This window comes from Cavia porcellus, unplaced genomic scaffold (assembly GCF_034190915.1).
Source record: "Cavia porcellus strain 051 isolate PalLab524CR breed Dunkin Hartley unplaced genomic scaffold, mCavPor4.1 scaffold_32, whole genome shotgun sequence".
Classification (NCBI taxonomy): domain Eukaryota; kingdom Metazoa; phylum Chordata; class Mammalia; order Rodentia; family Caviidae; genus Cavia; species Cavia porcellus.
This window is the reverse complement of record NW_026947515.1, coordinates 38200102-38217421: the sequence shown is the minus strand read 5'-3', so window position 1 is coordinate 38217421 and position 17320 is coordinate 38200102. Positions and strand designations below refer to the sequence as shown.

The 17320-nt window shown below is 51.5% G+C and overlaps 1 protein-coding gene and 1 pseudogene across 8 annotated transcripts in view; one reads left to right on the top strand and one right to left on the bottom strand.

Annotated features, from left to right (window-relative positions):
* Pik3r6 (phosphoinositide-3-kinase regulatory subunit 6) overlaps positions 1–17320 on the bottom strand; it is a 48557-nt gene that overhangs the window by 14977 nt on the left and 16260 nt on the right. For 2 of the 8 annotated variants that reach the window (XM_063242250.1, XM_063242251.1), the window contains 13 exons: positions 16590–16795; positions 13312–13395; positions 12693–12784; positions 11845–11913; positions 10921–11053; positions 10693–10762; positions 9724–9907; positions 8929–9094; positions 7636–7722; positions 6712–7135; positions 6327–6405; positions 5535–5657; positions 2373–2483 (listed from right to left, as the gene is read on the bottom strand). In XM_063242250.1, the coding sequence (XP_063098320.1) occupies positions 2373–2483; positions 5535–5657; positions 6327–6405; positions 6712–7135; positions 7636–7722; positions 8929–9094; positions 9724–9907; positions 10693–10762; positions 10921–11053; positions 11845–11913; positions 12693–12784; positions 13312–13395; positions 16590–16776 (1809 nt within the window). In that variant the 5' untranslated portion in view covers positions 16777–16795. Of the gene's footprint in view, positions 1–2372; positions 2484–5534; positions 5658–6326; positions 6406–6711; positions 7136–7635; positions 7723–8928; positions 9095–9723; positions 9908–10692; positions 10763–10920; positions 11128–11844; positions 11914–12692; positions 12785–13311; positions 13396–16589; positions 16796–17320 lie in introns of those variants that run through there. The other 6 variants (XM_063242253.1, XM_013148730.2, XM_013148729.3 and 3 more) reach the window with 4 other exon arrangements.
* Positions 3643–3754, top strand: LOC111755751 (small nucleolar RNA SNORA2/SNORA34 family; annotated as a pseudogene).

Genomic DNA, 17320 nt, shown 5'->3' with positions numbered 1-17320 from the left:
CTGATGCCGCTGAGCTAAATCCCCAGCCCCAGGTTATGGTACACTTAAAGACGCCACAAAGACTCTGACTGTCGGTGTCCTCACCGTAACGGACAGAAGTCTGAGGTGTGTGCACGTCGGGCTTGTCATTCCCTAGTGGATACACACTGCAAAACACAGCACCACAAATATAACTGAATTTTTACCCACAAAGTCCGTATAGCTAAGCCATACTTGTTCTTCAGTAAAGAAACAAAGATATAATTGAAGTATTGTATGGTGCCTACTTCCCGTTACTGTATGTCACACACTTAATACGGCTCATTTTCTGACCGCACTCAGCCCAGAGATGCATCGTAAGAGTGCTCAGATGTTTTGTTTCTTTTTAATCAGTACGGGTTTTTAAATTAGTAACCAGTTTTTTCAGGTCACCTGATAAACCTGCTCAGTTATGGCCCAGAACTATATTTGAACATTTTGAATTAGAACCTTAAAATATTCTTCAAGCCAACCAGGAGCCTGGAATGGAATTTTGCAAATGAAGAGGTGAAATGACAAATCTGTTGACCAAGTGGGATGGAGGGCAGCCAGACCTCTAACCCCCTGAGTCCTGCCCTGCGCCGCTCTGCCCGCTGTACCCGGGCCCAGCCCCCAGGCTCCCGAGGCAGGTGCCTGAAGGGAAGGGGAGGTGTTTGCTGACCACTTTTGTGGTCTGCAGAGAAGACACTGAGAAAGCAACAGTGCCCAGCAGGGACCAGTCAGTCTTAGAGCAGAGGAGGAAGCAACCACAGTCTCCCGAACAGGTGCTTTTTACCCATGTCAGCAGACAAGAATTTGGTCACGTTGGAGCTAACAGATTTAAACTGCCAAACCTTCTGCTGCCAGTTCATGCCAGCAAAGGTCCGAAGCTTGAAAACAAAGCAAATGATGAGATGAGCCTGGAATAAGTCTGATCCTGTCAAGGCTGGTGCTATGCACATCCTTAATGGGAAAATAAATGGAAACATCACGACTCCAAAGGTTTTGTTGGTCTTGGGTTGCCAAGACTGAACGAATGAACAGAGGGATGGGTGAAAGCTTTGGCTGGGGAAGAAGGTCCAGGAGGAGCTGGTAGAGGCTAGACCAGAGCATCAGTGAAAAGGTTTGTCCTGCACTGGACAAAGCCCGTGTCCACTGGAGGAGCCTGCGATCATGGCGGTGGGTACAGATGCATTTTTGGTGGGAACAGAAATTTGGAGGGGGGACCTAATGGCTTCCAGTTGTCTTTTTCCAGTGGAGTGGTTGGCAAAGGCCTTTGCTAAAGGGAACACCTTGTGGGAATTGGGGAAGCCTGAAGTAGCCGCGGTCTCAGAGGAAGAAGGACCCTGCCCAGGGAGCCCGACTGGTTGGACACTAGGAAAGCATCAAGCCATGGAGCCGTGGTTCACTTTCCTGGGTGGTGCTTGGAAGCCCAAGTTGAATAAAAGGCCGGGCTCAGGGTAGCGCTGATCTGAGCTTGGTTTTCCTGGGAGGGGAGACGCCAGGGGAGGAAGGCAGAGGGAAGTGAGAGCCCAGATGAGAAACTGGGTAGTGGGGAATGAGGGGAGCAGCAGGACGTGGTGGGTGTGGGCAAAGGCCGGGACCTGGAGGTCTCCATGGGGCCGGAGAGGGGGGTGGTAGGAGAGAAAACAGGAGAGTCTTGGGGTGATTTGTGACCAGAGACTCCAAAACACAGTAGGAGCAGACCTTCCCTGTTATGGTTGATGCATTGTGTCAACTTAAGAAGTCTAGAAGCTTAACTAAGTGAGTCAGCAGCCCTCCATCCTGGGGTGCAGGGGACATAACCTCTGCTGCCACTCTAGGTTGTTGAGAAGTTGAACCAAGTGACTCAGCAGGATGCCAAGGACTTCATTTTGTAAACATCCTGAGGCTGTGCAAGAGGAGGGCAGGGAAGTGGGGTGAGTGCACACCCCCCTGAGGGCAGTAGTCTGCTTACAATACAAGGTTTGCTTTTGGTTCTTCTTGTTCTGCTGTCTTCTACCTCCTTGAAGTGTTGACCCTCTGCCACTCCACCCCGCATTGGAGCCAGCTGATTACGAACGAAACCTCCACAAACTGTGAGCTAAATAAACCTTTCCTTCCTTCATTTTGGGTGTTGGGTATTTTGTCTCAGCAACGAGAGAAAAGTAACAAAGACAATCCCCAAGTCCCAATCAGTTGTTTGGAGATGAGGTCTTAGAAGTTATTAATTATGTGATTCATTCAGACAGAGAATAAGATCTTCCCAAGCCATAGCATCTGGGTGTGATTATGATTAGCCACTTGGTGGCTAGCATTTTCCAAGACAAAGGTAATGGGGTCCTGGGCTCCAGCAGGCTGGCACAGTACGGTGGGGGCCCAGCAGGGAGGCTTACCTTGACTGTGTAGATCTGGAAATAGATCGGCTGGGTGCCCATGCGGACATAGTAGGTGATGACATCAAGGATGAACGGGTCCACCGTCTGGGTTGTGTCTAGACAGAGCGGCTGTGGAGAGACCAGAGATATCTTCAGTTGCCTCCTGCAGGCCACTGTGGGAGGCACCATTTTTTAACCAACTCCCAAGTCCCTACGTTACGCTCTGATGCACAAAGGGACCTAGACCTTCACCACACTCCAAACCTCCTGACCACTTGATTTCGATTCCTAATTAAAGCATACTGCTCTAAAGCTCCATCTCCCCAGAGAACCTGATGCATTTTAATTCCACAGAGACACTGAGCACTCGTATGTCTAAAGCACAGGGCGCTGGGTTTGGGTAGGTACTCGCTGGCCAGAACACATGGGGCAATGCTCTGAGGCCTGAGTATCCTGTAGACGGGAAAGTAAGAGGTAGAACCATGCAATCTGATGTCTTTTCAGCTTGGTAATCTCTGGCTCAGTCAATGAACTAATTAGTATGCTGGGTATGTGCTAGCCACCAGGTTGGGAAGATGAAATAGGAGGATCTCAAGCCTGAGACCAGCCTGGGCAACATGGTGAGACCCTGTTTCAAAATAAACAAACAAGTAAACAAATAAACCAATTAGTGTTTGCATGTTACTGGTAATGGACTCAGTGAAATGCCTCAGACCAGAGGGTTTCTGATTCAGACTTTTCAAAAAGTTTGCATCATATGCTTAGACAATAAGCTGTCTGGGTGTTGGGGCCCAAGTATAAGCATGTAATTCATTTCTTTCCTATTTAAAGGCAATTTTGTACAATATTTTTGGTTTGACAGTGATCCATCGCACAAGGTTGGGTATGGGATTTTCTACTTGTGGCAACATGTAGGGGCTCAAATTCAGATTACAGAGCATTTTAGACTTTAGGTTTTCAGACTAGGGATACTCCGTCTGTAGAATTAGACCTGGACAGAAGCTCAGGTTTTACCTCAAATGGAGAATTCAATACAGTGACAAGTTTTGTAAAAATGGGTACAAGATGGTAAATTTTATGTTATATGGAGTTTTTGCATCACCGTTTAAAAACACCAAAATAGATAAATACATAAAAGTCAATGGTTTCCTTTCTCATTAGTGGTAAGTTCTACCTTTAGATCTCCACTCAGAAACAAAGGCCATTCATTACGCCAAGAAGCACTATTAAAAATGGAAACTAACTTAGCAAAAAAGGAGCAAAATATGTGCTAAAAATGATACTATTCCTGTCCCTGAATTAAGCTTCCTGATGCGTTGGTTTCAAGCAGGAGCCTAAAGAGATGTCCTTCTATGGTCTGTTGGGCAGTGAAATAGTCAATTCATTAGAAAGAAACAGCTTGGGCCTGGGATTTAGCTCATCGGTGTAAGTGCCTGCCTGGCAAGCACGTGGTCATGAGTTCGATCGCGGTACCAAAAAAAAAAAGAAAGAAACAGCTTGAAGCAACCCTCCACCCCATGAGTGGCTGTGAGCGTGGCAGGATGTGGTGGCCCAGGACAGGAGCCACCTGTGTTTACTGGGACCCCCGGTAGGCCGGGACCTGGAGCACCAGGAAACCAAGCAACCCCTCCCCCCTGCCTGTTTCGTTTTGTTGAACTTCAATATACATGAAAGTGTGGACAGCTATTTTGAAGAGAACGAGAGACTCTACAACGTCATTAGTGACTTCCCTATTGTCTGGTTTTGAAGACCTAACACGCCTTCCTCATTCTGTTTGGATCAGTTTTATTCGATGCTGTTTTGTATGACTTCTCTGTATGCAAAAACATGGACAACTATTCAGAAGAAAACAAGAGACAATATGATAGACAGTGAAGATCTCAGGTCGTCTAGCTTTGAAATTTATATTTCTTACATTGCTTTCTTATGTCCTATTTTGTTCAGTTTTGTTGTGTTTAATTTTACTCCCTTTAAAATAAAAATAAGTGATACTATTATACAAGGAGCCTGTCATGAATGAAGAGCTCAATTTTACTTCCAGAGAGGGAAAGTTAACATGCTAAAGACACTGATTCTTTTCCGAGTTTCAATCAGAATCCCAATACAACTAAACAATAATATAAAAAACAGAACTAGGAATGAAGTTCCCAAGTTTATCAGGAAAGATAAATAAGCGTATTCTGCAAAATCGTTTTAAAAAAGTCATGGTGTGGGTTTACCCTGCCAAACAATAAAACAGAAAAGTATCAATTTATACAAAACTTCGTAGATTAATGAAAGACAACAGGTATCCAGAAGTAAACTCCAGAATGTGTGAAGCTTTAGTAAGTGCTAAGACTGTCATATCAAGTGGGAGAGGCAAGGTGGCTTATGCAATAAATAGCTTCAGGCAACTGATAAAACTTTGGAAAAAAACAAAGCTCCACACCTCACAGGAAACAGCAAAATGAACTTCAGATGGGCTCGTTATTTAAATATTAAAATTGAGGCACTAAAATTGCCTGAGCAAATTACCGGTGAATATTTACTCTCAGGAAGGTGACGGCTTTTCAAACCTGACTCCATAGAGAATAGAAGCGTTTTGCCTTCTACATGAAAACATTAAACTCTTCGAGTGAGAAAACCCTTAGGTAAGCTGCAGGTGGGACAAGAAGTCTGTAACACCTGTGACGGTAAAGAGCACTCAGTTCTGACTGCGTTAAGGCCTTTGCAGGTCACTTCCTCAGAGAAGTCATCCAATCTGATCTGTGGAGCCGCTGTGGGAGGAGCAGAGCCCAGCAGCCAGAGAATCTACCCAGGCGGGCTGCTGTCAGAATTCAGTGACCAAGTCCCTTCGTGCAAGCACTCAGGCCAGTTTCCAGCACATAGTAAGTGCTCAGGAAACAGAGAGAAAGGACCCCGGGAAGCTCACAAAGGAAGGACCAGGATCGGCCTAGATGCTTATGAAAATGTTGACGAACTAAAGGACCCTGGTTAGGCAAACTCCTGGCCACACGGGGCTCCCCTCCTCTCCTGCCTCACTCCACCCTGCCTCATCCTGGCCCGAAGCCCTCTTGGAGCTGACTCCTGAGGTCCAGGGCAGCCTCTAAAAAGGGCCTCCTCCCGCCCTGCCCCCCTTGGATCCTGCCTCCGCCAGGGTTCCAGCCGCTGCCCCCCACCTGGTGCCCTGGCCGCCCCTACCATCTGAGCCAGTTTGTGGATGGCGGGACACAGGGTGTTGACAGTGGTCTCGTACCAAGGGTCCGCGCGGCCCAGGAAGGTGGCCAGCTCGCCTAGCTCAGGTGGCCTGGACGCTCCGGGCTCCTGGGGATAAAGGGTCAGAGCAGACGGGTCAGGCCCTTCCTGGTCTATGCTTTGTGAACATGATCAGATCAGCTCATTTCTCAGGGCTTCTGCACCCTACAAAGACAGATGAGTTCTCTTTCACAAATTTAGGTGAGGCTGGAAGAACCTTTGCCAAGGGCTGCCCTCTAGGGCACAGAAATCCAGGTGCCAGCCTGCAGAGGGGAGACGCAAGTGTTGCTTTGATTGCACTGCTCCCGGGGGAGAAACCTGAAGTGTGGCTCCGTGTTCCCCGCTAGATTAATGAGTTTCCACTGCCTGAATCTTTTCTGTGATCCCAAGTATGGGGAGGGCAGTGTGCGTGTGCAGAGAGAGAGAGAGAGAGCCAGAAAGCACTAGCAACCATGTTTGAGAAGTTTGCAACTAATTTCATTATAAAAATAAAAACAAAAATACAGAAGCCAGCCATGGAAGGCAGCCCCTGGGAGAGAATTTGACTGTCACATACGGACCCCTGGGCACTGACTGGTGGCTTCTGAGTCAGAAGACAGGTCTCTCCCAGCACCACATTGTAAGGATGGTGCTCCTCGTCCCTGAGCCACGGGCTGCCAGGCTGCAGGCGTGGCCCTGTCTGGCACAGCCCTGCCCTGCAGGACCCCTCTCCTGCTCCCACGTCCCTTGCCCGGTCACCTGGGGGGCCAGCACTGGGATGTAGTACAGTTGCAGGCTGAGTCTGGGGGTGAGGCAGAATTTCTGGGTCTCCCGTTTCCTGCCAAACATAGCAAAGCACACTGGGTAAGGGCGGGTGTTTGGTGCTGAACAGGTTCTGCTCTCAGCCTCAGAACTTCTGTTTGCTCGGCTGTGAGATTGGGAACTTCATGACTCTGCCTGAGCGGTGAGGAGGAGCATCTGGGCACAGCGCTCTGTGCTGGCCACCTGCCTGGCAGACACACCACATGGTCTTCTTTCCTGGGTCCCCTCTCCTCCTGACCCTTTGCCCCTTCCTGATGCTTTGCCAGCCCATACCAGACCCCCCAACCAACCTCAGTCCCCATCAGCCTGCTCGGGGCCCTACCTGAGTCTGTGGTAGGCCTGGGCCAGGCGCCCCAGCATCCTGTCGTCCCCTAGCACCAGCACCCGGGCCGTGTGCACCCGGGACACCCCGGGCAGCAGCTCTCCGTCCCCGCTGGGCCTGCCCGTCCTCCGGTGCAGCCCTGGGGGCCCGTCCCAGCTGCCAGGCATGGGGAAATCTGGGGGCCACATGCGCTTCTTGATGCCCCCCTTGCGCTGCAGCCCGGCTCGATCCATCTCAGGGCTGCTGGGGGTAGGGAGTTCGTCGGCCCCCAAAGGAAGGTCCCGCTCGATACCGCTGTCTGTGGACAGCATGGACACCCGGGCCATGTCCCGGTCTGGCCCAAGTCCCTGCAGATCCAAGGCCTCCAAGTCAGCACTGAGGCGCAGCTGCGACTGTGGCCGGAGGAAGAGCACCAGTTCCTTCCCTGGGACAGGAGAACAGGAGGCCATCAGGGCCACAGGGTCTGGGCTCCGTGGGTGGGAGTCAAACACTTCACCCAAACAGAAGCCTGCACACGTTGGCTGCCTCTTGTTAGTAAATATATCAGTGACCATGAGCATCCAGCACTGAAGAAATCAACTTAACCTAGCATTCACCACTGTTAGCTGACCCTGGAGCCCTCCCAGCCTCTCTAGGTCTCCCCCAGCTCGGGAACCCTGAGGTTTTGTGTTTGCCTCCCTCTTGGGGACATCGTTGGGTCACTGAGGCCTTATGGCATGATCTGGGCGCATGAGACCAGTGGCTAATGCACTGAGCTGCTCCAACAGAGGGAACATCTGTGCTTCTTTCAGATGGGCAGAACTTCACAGGGGAAAACAGCAAACACCGACAGCCCCACAGACACACGGACAAACACACACACACAGACATACACCGCGGTTTCCAGCCTGCTGCCCCCTGGAGGTCAGAGGCAAGGGCACGTACAGAGCTGCTCCTGGTCAGTCCACAGGTGGAAGGTGATGTAGGGACTGGGCAGGGGGATGCTTGGCGGCTGGTCCTGGAGAAGGTCACCTGAAGAAAGGGGCAGGCTGTGGTGACCACCAGAGGAGCACTGTGGACCTTGCTCTGCCCTCCTCCATCCCCCATGCAGCTCCTATGCCGGGGCCCAGGGGGTGGCAGACCTCCCTGGACTTTTAGAATATGCCTTTCCTCTATCTGTCACTATCAGCTCATCCAATCTGCCGCTGCCACCTCCCAGCCTGAGGATGCTCAGGGCTCCTTGTTTCCTGTTCCTCCCCAACTCAGCCTTAGGGTCCTTTGCAAATCAGCTCAGTCTCTTTCAGCCCTTCATCCACTCTCAATCCTGCCCTGTTGCCAGTGCTGTATCCCACGGGGCTGGTTTTCCAAGTGTTCTTTAAACACCCCACCCACATCCAGGTGAAACCGAGACTTGCTTCTCTCAGGCCACTTCTGGTCATTTGCATGCTTCTGTTCCCTGCTTCAGAGCAAATTGTAGAGAGCGGCAGGAGGCCTGGGTGACCCCCAGAGAGGTCAGTGCCAAGCTCTCTGGCTGCCTTTCCTTTTAGAAGTTTCCTGACTGCTCCAGTGGCCTACGGTGTCATTCTCTCCAGCCAGAACTTGGAGTCCTGTTTGCTGGACACACCTAACCCGTGTCCTTAGGGTGTGGCTCTCAGATTCTGTTTACACATCAGAGTCATCCAACTAGGAAATGTGTGTTCGGGGATACCTGTCTGGGCTCTTTAGCATTTCCCTGCCCACGTGGTCTTCCTCCTGGCACAGTGTGGGGTGCTCTATAAATGTGCAAACAGGAAGGAAGATGCTGGATCGAAAGCTCGTGACACCGCATATAAATGAGGACTCCTCTGCTACCTTCGATCCTCTCTGGAGGGTCTTCTGGTCACCGAATCCCTAGGCCACGGCAGCAGAGTGGTGGCCTAGTGCCTGGATTTGAAGCTGGGCTCTGCTCCTCACCAACTGAATGATTTTAGGTGAGATTTTTAACTTTTTTCTAATTCAGTTTCTTCCTCCGTAAAAGAGGCGTGAAACTAGTTTTAATCTCTCAAGTTCACTGTGAAGGTGCCCTGATTTGATACACGTGATTTAAAATATATGGACAGGGCTCTACAGGGCCAGGCCACCATAACCTCCTGTTACATCTCAGGTTCCAGGCAGCTACAACGCTGCTCTCTGGCGCCCCCAGTGGCCAGTCGGGCTCTTGCCAGGCGCCCCACCTCGGCCAGACCACCCGCCGCTTACTGCCGCAGCGCCCCCTCCTGGCGGCCGCCGGCCCCAGCAGCGAGCAGTAAATTTCCTCCAGCTTCTCCAGGTGTCCTGCGCGGCTTGGGCTGGCCTCGCCTGCCATCTGCTCCACCGCAGCCACCACGGCGTGGAAATAGTGCTCCAGGACACGGCGGGAGCTGGTCTGCGGGTAAAGACCACATGGCTTGAGTCTCGGCCCAGCACCCCCCCCCCCCCACACCCCACCTCCTACATCAGATCTCTCTGCCCCCATCAGGCCCAAAGCTCCAGAACCCCATGTCCTGGGCCTGCTCCTGCCCTGCCACAGCTATAGTTCCACGCAGCCTGCAACTGGGGGCCCCTGTGCCACTCACACCCTGTTAGGAGGAGGTGGCCTACAGTGGGTTAAGAAAGTACATAGCAGTCAAAAGAAGGGGACAGCCAAAGAAACGATCTAAAATGTAGGACTCAGACTGGAGAATTCCAGATGTCACACAGCAAGAAAAGCAATAGTCCAGTGCATTTTAACGGGCGAAGCAGGGTCAGGGTGAGGGGCTCCTGCTGGGGCAAGACTAACAGGTCCAGACTAACAGAACCCTCCTGGAGCTGCTCGCTCCTTCCTGGTGCCAGGCCCTTGCTGTACCGCAGCATCACTGCTGAGTCTGGTAGCTCCTGACCTCAGCGGTCATCTACTCCAGCCGTTCCCATGATGCACTGATAATTAGCTCGTAGTATTTACTTAGGGGAGAAGGGGAAGCCAGAAGAGGACAGGGAGTGCCTGGTGGGAGTTGCAGGGATCTGGGTGTGAGTTACCTGCAGTTTCCTGTGCAGAGCACCGGGGTGACAGGCCTCCCCCAGAGCGGCCTGCAGGGCATGGGACACTACGTGGCGCATGCAGGCCTCAGGTGTCTGTTGCCCCTGGGCCGCCTCAATCTCTAGCAGCAGGGCACTGCACACCGAGGCAGACACCAGCTCGGGATCCACGAAGAGGAACACTCTGTGGGCACAGAAAGCAGCGGTGGGGATACGGTAGGCAGGAGCTTGTGGGGTCCTTCTGGAGGGGGTGCTGGTCCTCTTGGCTGAAGTCCGCTGACTTCACACAGGAAAGCAGGCCTGGTCCTGTGTCTAGGGGAGTTCCAAGTCACATCCTCCTCCTTCCCTCAGATCCTCAGATCCAGTGGTCCAGTCACCCCTGGGAGGCCACCCTAAATCTATCCTGCCAGAAACAGCTCTGAATGGAGAGTGAAACCCAGCTTCTCTCAGTACCCCCATCACACCAGAAAACCAACCTCGCCCACTGTCTCCTCCTCAGTCAACCATGCCACCCCACCTCTCCAGCACTAGTTCTCATGGGTCCCTTTCAAACCTGTCCCCTTCCTAAATGTGGTTCCCCAAGCCTTCATTCAAGCTGTGTCTCTCAGGGCCAAGTGAAAGGAAATACTGTCACACATCTCTCTGACATAAGCAATGGACGCTCCTCTCTTCCCCTCCACTTCTGTCTTATCTGGGCAGCTGGCACACGCAGATGAAAGCTTGAGACTTCACTGTGTGACTGTGGCCCCAGGCGCCTGCACTATGGATATTCTGAGCCACCTCTGGCCGCCTGGCTGGTCTGATGTGTCCCCTACAGCTCGATGTTCACTCCATTGCTGGTCAGGTGTCACGACTGCAAAGCCCTGCCCTGGCTCTTCTCCACCCAGCGTCCTCTCTTGTCCTGCCAATGAGCAGTTACCCTGCCCCACACCTCTAGGGGAAGAAGGCAAGTGTCCTGGGGCCACTCACCTCTCCTGGTAGGGATACAGTTCATTCATCAAGCTTTGTTCTGCAAGGACCGTCCTCTGGTACAGCGTTCCTGCAAAGCAATCCACGTCAGCCAGCAAGCGCTGGTCTCTGCCTCCCTTCCTCCACCTCCCATGGAAGGTGCTAAGACTCTGGAGCTTCATGGCATCCGAGAGAAGAAGCCCTGGACTTGGATGGTGCTGAGAGACCAGGGAACCCAGCAGCTCTCACCTGGGACCGCTATCTCTGTTTTCAGCCTTATGGCACAGTCCAAGGCAACCGTGCAGTAAGGGGTGGGCAGGGTCAGTAACCTGGTGCAGAAGGCGTAAGTTTTGCGGTAGAGCTCCTCTGTGATGCCTGTGGCCTGGTGACAGGGAGAGGCCGGGCACGAAAGCCTTAGCCAGGAAGGGTCCTGGGTGGGCTGGAGGTGGGTGGGAGCTAGGAGGAGGAAGCCAGGGCGGGACAGGTGCTCTTGACTCGTGGTTCTCTTCCAGATTTGCACCTTCCTGCCCCTTGTCCTGCGCCCCCTTGGATAGAAATTTATTGCATGGCAGTCCACCACCCAATCAACTCCCCTCGTAACCCTTCTGGCTCAGTCTGCAGCGCATTCCTGTGGTTCTCCAGGAGCAGAGCCGTGGGGTTGCTCCTGATCGCTGCACCTCACTGGCAGAAAATGCTCCATGACAGCCTGGAGGCTTCCCCGCTTCCCTTCTCCCTCTACATCCCTGTGCCCTGGGCCTGGGCTGGAGCCGAGACCTGTCCTCCTTGTGCTGCCCCGGCAGCCCCAGGCTTGTCTTTCTGCTCCTCATCCTCCTGAGCTCTCCTGAGACTCCTCAATGTTCCCCCAAGACATGAACAGATGCTCTTCCTCGTGTCTCTTCCCCGTGTAAGAAGCAGTGGTGTCTGCATATAAGCAAGCCCGCAGACCCCACCAGGCTTGCGAGCTCCCCATACACGCTCCACAGAACCTCCCCTTCCCCACCACCTCCAGTTTTATCTCTGAGTAGGAGGGGAAGAGGCAAGCTGGTGTTTATGCATCATTGTGCAGCATGCGGTCCCTGACTGTTTCTAGGCTGTCCTGGTGGAGATGCGGTGTCCGCTAAGGGGAGAGAACGGTGGGTCACCACTGTCACCCTGCCCCAGCCTCCCACTCACCTTAGTGAGCACGTACATCAGGGTGTGCAGCAGGGGGATGATGATGTGCCAGAGGTCCTCGCTCACTGCCTGGAAAACAGGGCGATCCCTGACACTGATGGAGGCCGGGCTAGGGCTACGCTGCGGGAGGTCACCATGCAGGTCGTCCCTGCAGGAGCTGGTGAGGGTTGGAGCTGGCCAGTGAGGGGGCAGCAGGCAGCTTTCCACGCTGCCCAGGGCTCCAGTCTGCCCTGGGGAGAGCAGGAGTGGGAGAAATAGAGGAGTGGGGGTCCCTGAGTGTGTGTGTGTTGGGGGGCTTGCAGCACACTGGAGGAGGCCAGGAGCAAGAAGAAAAGTGACAAGCAAGTTCTCCAGTTGGAGCTTTCCTCCAGGGCAGTGTTTCCTAGCCACAGAGGGTGAAGTGGCCAGAGAGGACTCGAGGTGCCATGCGGGTGATTGTGAAAACATAGACTATGCGTGTGTTTAGCGGTGCTTTATACTCCCAACGAGTGACTTGATTGTCCATAAATGGCCATGTTATGGAGTTTCTTTCCTTTTTCCTTTTGTCTTCCTATTTGTTTTTATTTATTTTATTTCTGTCTTTTCGAGACAAGATTTCACTATGCCGTTCGGGCTGGCCTTGAACTTCACAGCCCAGGCTGGTCTCATTTCGTTTTAAAAATGTTAACTCAAAGCACTGGGAGTTGATGCCAAGAAAATATTACTCAGGCAAAGGCCGAGGAGGGAGATGTGCGTGGTAGGAACCAAGCGGGGGACACAGATGACACAGAGCTGCCCGGATGAGCCCCAACCCAGGGGGCCCTTCCTCCTCTCACTGCCACCCAGCTTCCCGCAGCCAGCGCACCCACCTTCTCCAGCTCTCTGAGCAGAATCTGGACCAGCGCTGGGTTCCTCCTGGGGTCTCGTTCTACCTTCTTGTGCAGGGACCATCTCCACATGCCTGGCCAGGAGAAAGGGTAGCCCAGAAGGCCAGGCTCTGAGAGGGGAGGCCTCTGGGCCTGACACTGTGACTGTCCAGTCATGCTGAGCCTGTGGTCAGCACTGGGCTCCAGTGAGTCCTTCCCCAGTGAGACCATTCCGATCCTCAGCCTTTTGTCAACAGTGGGTCCCCAAGGCAGAGGGGGAGGGAGACCCAAGTGGGGACAGGTGTGTGCATCGGATCACAAAGCAGCAGGGATTACAGATGTTAGCCGGCCACCCTCAGGTGGTTCTGCAGGTCAGAGAGGACTTTGGTTTGGAAGTGGAGCTGGGGAACATGATTAAGGAAGAGGGCACCAAGTCCCCAGTGCCTCTGCCATGGCTGTTAGGAAGGTTGAACCAGGGAGCCACGGGGTTTCCTGCTCCCCTGGGTAGGGGTTTCTCACCCACGAAGCTGCCTGCTGGGTCCTTTCTGGAATGAGTGGACAGGGCTGGAAGGGTGAGCCGGGGGCCAGAGGGAGTAGTTGCCACCTGCCTGCCAGCACTTACCCTGGTTGCTCTGTAGGGCAGGGGCCTGAGCACTGAGCTCCCGGAGCACAGCTTGCACGCTCCTCTGGAGGTCCAGCTCTGCATCTGGAAGCAGAACGACGGGGTTGGAGGTTCAGCTCACCTGGCCTCACTCCCAGCCACCTCCATGCCTCAGTGAATGTTTCTAGCACTTCTCTGAACCTCAAGGTGTGTGTCAAGGTACCCAGCCTAGAGCTGAAAATCAGCACACTAATCAGGACTGAAAACAATGTTTTCATCAGACCATTTTTATGTGCTCTTTGTAAAACTAGCATTTCCTAAAGTGGGGGATGCATGGAGGTGCCCCACCCATCCAAGGTCCCAAAATATTAAGTAGAAAATTTCAGGAGTAAATAATTCATAGACTTTAAGTTGCTTGTCCTTCTAAGTTATGGGAGACAACCCCAGTGACTCCCCTGAATGCACAGCAGTTACTGCAGCTCTGACTATTTGGAGACATTTCCTTATCCTGCTATGTACAGAGCGGGCTGTGGTATTTCCTCCTCTCTTCAATTGGCTCTAAGCATTGCAAACAAGGCCAGCGAGGTGCTGGTATGTAATCTCTAAAGTCAACAGACAGTCCCTCTCCTCTCCGCGGGCAGTGTTCTCCTACTGCTATGGGGATGTGAGCACTGCGGGATGTTAGAGCCATCAGCTCCTCAGCTCCGGGAATGTCACCCGGGTGGGAGCCTCAAGGTAAAGAGGCTGAGTCCCCAGGGCACAAGAGTCTGCATATCAGAAACTGAAGCCACAGCCTCCCAAAACAATCCAGTTGCTACCTTAATTAATTTATGTGAATTGATCCTCCTGCATGTCTTTATTTCTGCAGTTTACAGAGGTGCCCTTCTCTCACCTGGCCGCCAGGAATCCAGGAATCCTCACTGTCACTCATCCCTGAGCCACCCCCTTCTTGACAAGATAGCTAATTTGGGGAGAGGCCTAGGATCAAGGCCTTTGTCCGCATGTCCTCACAAGGATTGGACTTAGGACTCCTTGGCTGCCCTTAACTTGGAACATGTCTTGGTGTCTTTACTCTCGTCGTGGGTTTGCATTGGTGGTGGTAGGTTGGAATTATCTTGCTGGGATTCCAATAACGTCTCAATGGGTTTACAAATATAACTTTTTGGATTGTGAGGAAAACTAGAAAGAGGATTACAATACTTGGATGACTGAACTCGATAATTAGAATTATAATACTAAGTAGCATAATAAAACTCCACACTGTGCTGCTCTAGCCTGCCTGGGACTTGAATCATCCCTTTGCCAGTGTATCCACACTGTATATATTACCTTCCTGCTAGTCTCTTAGTAACTATCACAGTGGTCAGATGAGCTATCACAGTGTTGATAGCTGTGTTTAAGTGCTTGTGTTTAAGTAATCCTTATTTTGTGTAATAGTGGCCTCAAAGCACTAGAATTACCAGGACATAAAGATGAAGGACAGATTAACTCTGATTAAATGTGGCAAAGCTGAGGGCCATATAGGTAAAGCTGTAGGACATGTACCAACAATTTAGTACTATCTGTGGCTTTAGGGATCCATATACTCCCCATGGATAAAGAGAGACTACTGTGTAGAAAGTGTTACACAGATGATTTTATGTGGCACACAAATTCCTAAAGTTTGAATAGTTATGCATTCATTTTAATATAGATTTGGGAAATATGTGTAACTATGTTATGACTGGTATTTAGAAGTCCCCCCCAAAGCCTCATGTGGTCAGAGGTGGCTAGATCTAGAGTGTGTCATGCTGGAACAGATTCATGATACAGTGCTAAGATCAAGGACACTCGGATTTAGGGTGTGAGTGCTTCCCTCTCTAAGTAACCTGGATAAGACACAAAGGACAGAAAGCTGTGTTGTCCTTTGTTGTTTTGCTATCTTCTGCTCACCATGAACTGTTTTTCCCCTGTGATGCCCGTCTGCCATGCCCCTCTGCCTCAGAGCCAGCCAGTGATGGACCAAAACCTCCACAAACTATGAGCAAAATAAACCTTTCCTCTCTTAACTTGTGGTTGTTGGGTATTTTGTCTCAGCCATAGGAAAAGCAACTAAGGCAACTTGTTCTTCAATCTATACATGAAACTAAAATTGAGCCTGTATAAAGAAACGTAGTGTGACCTGCTCCCAGCAAGCATCTTGTTGGGTCAGGTTAGCAAGAACCCCTCTCCTTGCTGGGACCTCTTAGGCGGTTCCCAGCCACTGATGCCTCCGTCTGCCCAGGGCTGCAGGTCCTCTGCTCTCTTTTTCTCATTTGTGGAGCTAAACCAGCTTTCTACGCCCTTCTAGGTTATCCTTGAATAAAGTCTTTGTTGCCATCTTGACGAGGAATAGGACGACCTTTTCTTTAATAGTGCTATGGCGATATGGCAGCACCCAAAGATGGTAAGAGAATAAGCAGCTGATGTCTGGAAAATGAACCACCTCGGAGATCTCCCGCTGGTAAAGTTTAGTTGACACTGGACTCTGCCGCTGTGCCGCGACATCCGCGTCTGTGTGGAGCCGGGATTACCAGCAACACAGCACAGCAGAGTCCGAGGTGTCCCTAAGGGATGTCTATATTCATGGGTAACTTAGGGCGGGGGTTCCCTGACCGCACTGCTGGCCATTTCTGGGCTTCCCATCACGCTAAGACATTTTCCTCCAGCCCTGCTTCCCTTTGTTCGGCACTGGGGTCCAATTTGCATCCCTTCCAGGCAGCTTACTCTCTCCTCCCTCTCCTGCTTGCCATCTTACAGCAAGTAAATTCTTGCATGTCTGATCTTGTCTTGGAGTAAGACAGGACATACGGAGAACCCTCTCCACATGGCACATGCCTTTTTGCAATGGGCTCCAACCAAGAGTTTGTCTCTGCAGGCCAGAGTGCAGTCTTAGCCACCAGACACTAACCACATGCCTCTGGGCTTCCTTTTTTGACTTGGCTGCCAGGAAACTTACAGCCAGACGGAACCCCGATCTCAAAAATCAGCTCATCTCAAAGGATGGGGACCTTTCCTTTTGGTTCCTCTTTGGGGCTCCAGCTTTGTGTTTAATTTACTATATAACTTAAGTGTCTCAGATTCCTTTGGCAGGAAATAGGATAGAAACTACAAATTTCAGAATCACCAGGTTACGTCCAAGAGCTAAACTTTGTTTAGGCCAAAGCTCCGTGTGCCCATAGGCTCACCAGTAGTCCCTTCATGGCTCTGGGGAGAGTTAGTACAAAGTCTTCTGGGCCCACCTAGCATTTCTAAAGCCCCCCTTTCTTCCTGGCTCTTACTTGCCCTCTGTGAGACACTTGTCACCATCAGGGCATGATCCTGAGCCTCCTCTAGGCTGAGACTGGGCAGGATGTTACAGCCACCTCTGCGCAGCTGGCCACTCTGCTGGGAAAGGCAGCATCTCCTCTCACTGGCCAAGACATCGTTTAGCTTGGCATGGAGGCTGGTCACAATCCGTCTTTCCATCTGTCCATTTCTACCTTGCCTGAAGATGTAGAGTTAATGCAGGCTGAGTTATTTAGAAATTAGTTGGTGTCATATTTTTTTCTTTCTCTCTCTCTTTCTTCCTTCCTTCCTTCCCTCCCTCTCCCTCCCATCCTCCCTCCCCTGTCCTTTTCTCCTTCCCATTTCTTTTTTCCCCTTCCTTCTCTCCCTGTGGACTACACTGAAAAACCCAAAGCTGTAGCCACCTATTGTCTCTCTTCCTTTTTATTTGCAGGGCAGCCAAGCCCTTGTCTTCTGAGTTTCTCCTCTCCCTGTTTTGAAAGAGGACTTGCATGTTTATGCTTCAGAGAAAAATAGAGAAGTTGCCAGTAGCCCTGGGAGACGATGTAAATAAAGTTTGTTTTTGAAAGTCTGGGCAACTGGAACACACTCTCCATCTCTGGTCCACATCTGGCTTGCAGACATGTTTTGTTTGGGCTGTGTAGTATCTTTAAAAATGAATTAGCTGCCAATCCTGAGATCTGGCATTAAAGTTTGGGTGTCTAGCATCTCTTAAAAATCTGAG